The 3,282-nt window shown below is 41.5% G+C and overlaps 1 protein-coding gene across 1 annotated transcript; it reads left to right on the top strand.

Annotated features, from left to right (window-relative positions):
• Positions 1-1,799: 1,799 nt before the first annotated feature.
• On the top strand, positions 1,800-2,855 carry LOC128220170 (uncharacterized). The gene is made up of 2 exons (XM_052928447.1): positions 1,800-1,811; positions 2,436-2,855. The coding sequence occupies exons 1-2, from the start codon at positions 1,800-1,802 to the stop codon at positions 2,853-2,855; spliced, it is 432 nt and encodes a 143-aa protein (XP_052784407.1).
• Positions 2,856-3,282: the final 427 nt, after the last annotated feature.

The following is a 3,282-nucleotide window of genomic DNA, read 5'->3' as shown; positions in this document are numbered from 1 at the left end:
CTCTCGGTCAGTGTCTTGCTGTTTGCAAGTTGTATGTCTCACGGACAGTGTCTGTGCTGTTTGCAAGTTGTATGTCTCTCGGTCAGTGTCTGTGCTGTTTGCAAGTTGTATGTCTCTCGGTCAGTGTCTGTGCTGTTTGCAAGTTGTATGTCTCTCGGTCAGTGTCTGTGCTGTTTGCAAGTTGTATGTCTCTCGGTCAGTGTCTGCGTTGTTTGCAAGTTGTTTATATCTCGGTCAGTGTCTGCGTTGTTTGCAAGTTGTATGTCTCTCGGTCAGTGTCTGCGTTGTTTGCAAGTTGTATGTCTCTCGGTCGGTGTCTACGTTGTTTGCAAGTTGTATGTCTCTCGGACAGCGTCTACGTTGTTTGCAAGTTGTATGTCTCACGGACAGTGTCTTGCTGTTTGCAAGTTGTATGTCTCTCGGACAGCGTCTACGTTGTTTGCAAGTTGTATGTCTCTCGGTCAGTGTCTTGCTGTTTGCAAGTTGTATGTCTCACGGACAGTGTCTGTGCTGTTTGCAAGTTGTATGTCTCTCGGTCAGTGTCTGTGCTGTTTGCAAGTTGTATGTCTCTCGGTCAGTGTCTGTGCTGTTTGCAAGTTGTATGTCTCTCGGTCAGTGTCTGTGCTGTTTGCAAGTTGTATGTCTCTCGGTCAGTGTCTGTGCTGTTTGCAAGTTGTATGTCTCTCGGTCAGTGTCTGCGTTGTTTGCAAGTTGTATGTCTCTCGGTCAGTGTCTGCGTTGTTTGCAAGTTGTATGTCTCTCGGTCGGTGTCTACGTTGTTTGCAAGTTGTATGTATCTCGGACAGCGTATATGTGGTTTGCAAGTTATATGTCTCGTGTTCAGTCTATGATTCTGTATTTATCTTCATAGGTTTCATTGGATCATTGTTAAATACCAAAATGGTTTAAAGAATGATATATTAAAATACTTTTAATCGCTGTTTTAGTCAAATTTCTGCAATGTTACATGAAGTCGACCGGATAATTTATTTAATCATGTAATACACAATATAATACAAATGAAACGACAGGGTTAATCTTGGAAGCAAGAAATAAAAAAAAAGATCCTGTTTAAGAAAAATGTACGAGAGACACACAATTCAAACAACACATACTGACCAAACACATGCATCCACATGTATGTATCAATACACGATTGGGTCACCACCTTGGAAAGGTCAGCGACAGGTGTGTGGGTGTATATTGTTTAGGAGTATTTATCCTCACATTTTGTTCCAACATATATACAGTAAATGGGAACATACAAATACCATTTAGATTGTTGTTTTTGTTGAAGTTTTTTGTTTAACTTTACCTTGTTGCAGACAATAAATTGAATCATACATTCCTTCGTATGAGCAGGTCGGTTTAGGCTCAGGTATTCTTGGGCCATCTTGGTCCCTCTTTTTTATTCTGAGACCCTCTTAATATTTCTTTTCATGATGTGGCGCTGTAAATCACTCCGTGTTTGTTATGTGGCGCTGTAAATCACTTTTGTTTTCAAAACGCGGCGCTCTAAATCAATCTTAATCATTATGCTACTCTCTCAATCATTTCTTTTCATTATGTGGTGGTTGTAAAATCGTTGTTGTTGTTGTTGTTTTTCCTTAGAGCTCGGAACCATTCGTTTTCACAGCTGCTTTCTCAGTGGCGATGCCTTTATTTATTTATCAATCGCTACGGGAGACAGATTTAATGAAAAAGAAAGTTGCGAGAAATCCACAAGTGACATTAATATTGCTCGCTTTGAGCCACATTGAATTAAAATTGCAGATTTTCTCACTGCAATACACTCAAAAATGATGTTTTCTGTAAGAATCTTTTTCTTTGCTGTTATATGAGGTATGTCGAGAAATAATATAATTTCCACAACTTTTGGAAAAAACAATGTGTGTGCCTTTTTAGTGGCACGTCGCAATACCGGACCGCATGACAACGTGCTAAACAAGTGCTCTATCTCAATATTGTTTTTCTACTTCAAATAATAGATGAAATGCACGTGCCGTTATCTACGAGGGCTAAAAACTATATCTGTGCATAATCTACACTATCATACGATGTGTATTTGTTATTTATGCTTACACACCTTTGAAATTATATATAAATTAACGGGTTCTTATATAAACAATACTGATTAAGACTGCCTTAGAGTGCCACATAATTAAAATGAGCGCTACATAATTAAAAGATAATGATCAAGAGGGCCAAAGAATACCTGAGCCTAAACCTAACTGCTCATACGAGCGAATGTATGTTTCAATTAATTGTCTGCACAAAGTAGGTAAAGTAAAAAAAAAAAAAACATCAACAAAAACAACACAATCCCACTGATTAGTGTGTGTAAACACTTTTTTCATACATGCCTTGACAAGAAATGGGAGGTTTGATACTCGTTAACTATAAACACCCCAACTCCTGTCACTGACCGTTCTAAGGCGCTGACCCCACCATTTCCTGTCCCTGACCGTTCTAAGGCGCTGACCCCACCATCTCCTGACACTGACCGTTCTAAGGCGCTGACTCCACCATCTCCTGTCACTGACCGTTCTAAGGCGCTGACCCCACCAACTACTGTCACTGACCGTTTTAAGGCGGTGACCCCACCAACTCCTGACACTGGCCGTTCTAAGGCGGTGACCCCACCAACTCCTGTCACTGACCGTTCTAAGGCGCTGATCCCTGACCGTTCTAAGGCGGTGACCCCACCATCTCCTGTCACTGACCGTTCTAAAGCGCTGACCCCACCAACTCCTGTCACTGACCGTTCTAAGGCGCTGACCCCACCATCTCCTGTCACTGACCGTTCTAAGGCGCTGACCCTACCATCTCCTGTCACTGACCGTTCTAAGGCCTGAAAGCGCCCAGAACTGCCACCTGCTACCTTTTTTTTAGATGTACATCATTCTGGTTATCTAGTTATGGCTTGCGAATTTCACTTACTAAGTAACATAATGACTGGTTAACAAGATAGAATTCGTGTTACAACTGAACTATAAATGCATTCCAGATTCAGACGCTAACAGGTTATCTAGTTATGGTTTACGAATTCCTCCCCCCCCCACACACACACACAAATAATACCACACAAATAAATATTCTACTATTGTCATGACCGTATACTGTAAACGAGGCCGTAGCGAGTTTTGGTGACTACTGTCATGACCGTATACTGTAAACGAGGCCGTAGCGAGTTTTGGTGACTATTGTCATGACCGTATACTGTAAACGAGGCCGTAGCGAGTTTTGGTGACTATTGTCATGACCGTATACTGTACACGAGGC

The sequence above is a fragment of the Mya arenaria genome, chromosome 15, assembly GCF_026914265.1.
Source record: "Mya arenaria isolate MELC-2E11 chromosome 15, ASM2691426v1".
In the NCBI taxonomy this organism is placed as follows: Eukaryota; Metazoa; Mollusca; class Bivalvia; order Myida; family Myidae; genus Mya; species Mya arenaria.
Note: the sequence above shows the minus strand (reverse complement) of the source record. Positions and strands in the feature narration are given on the sequence as shown.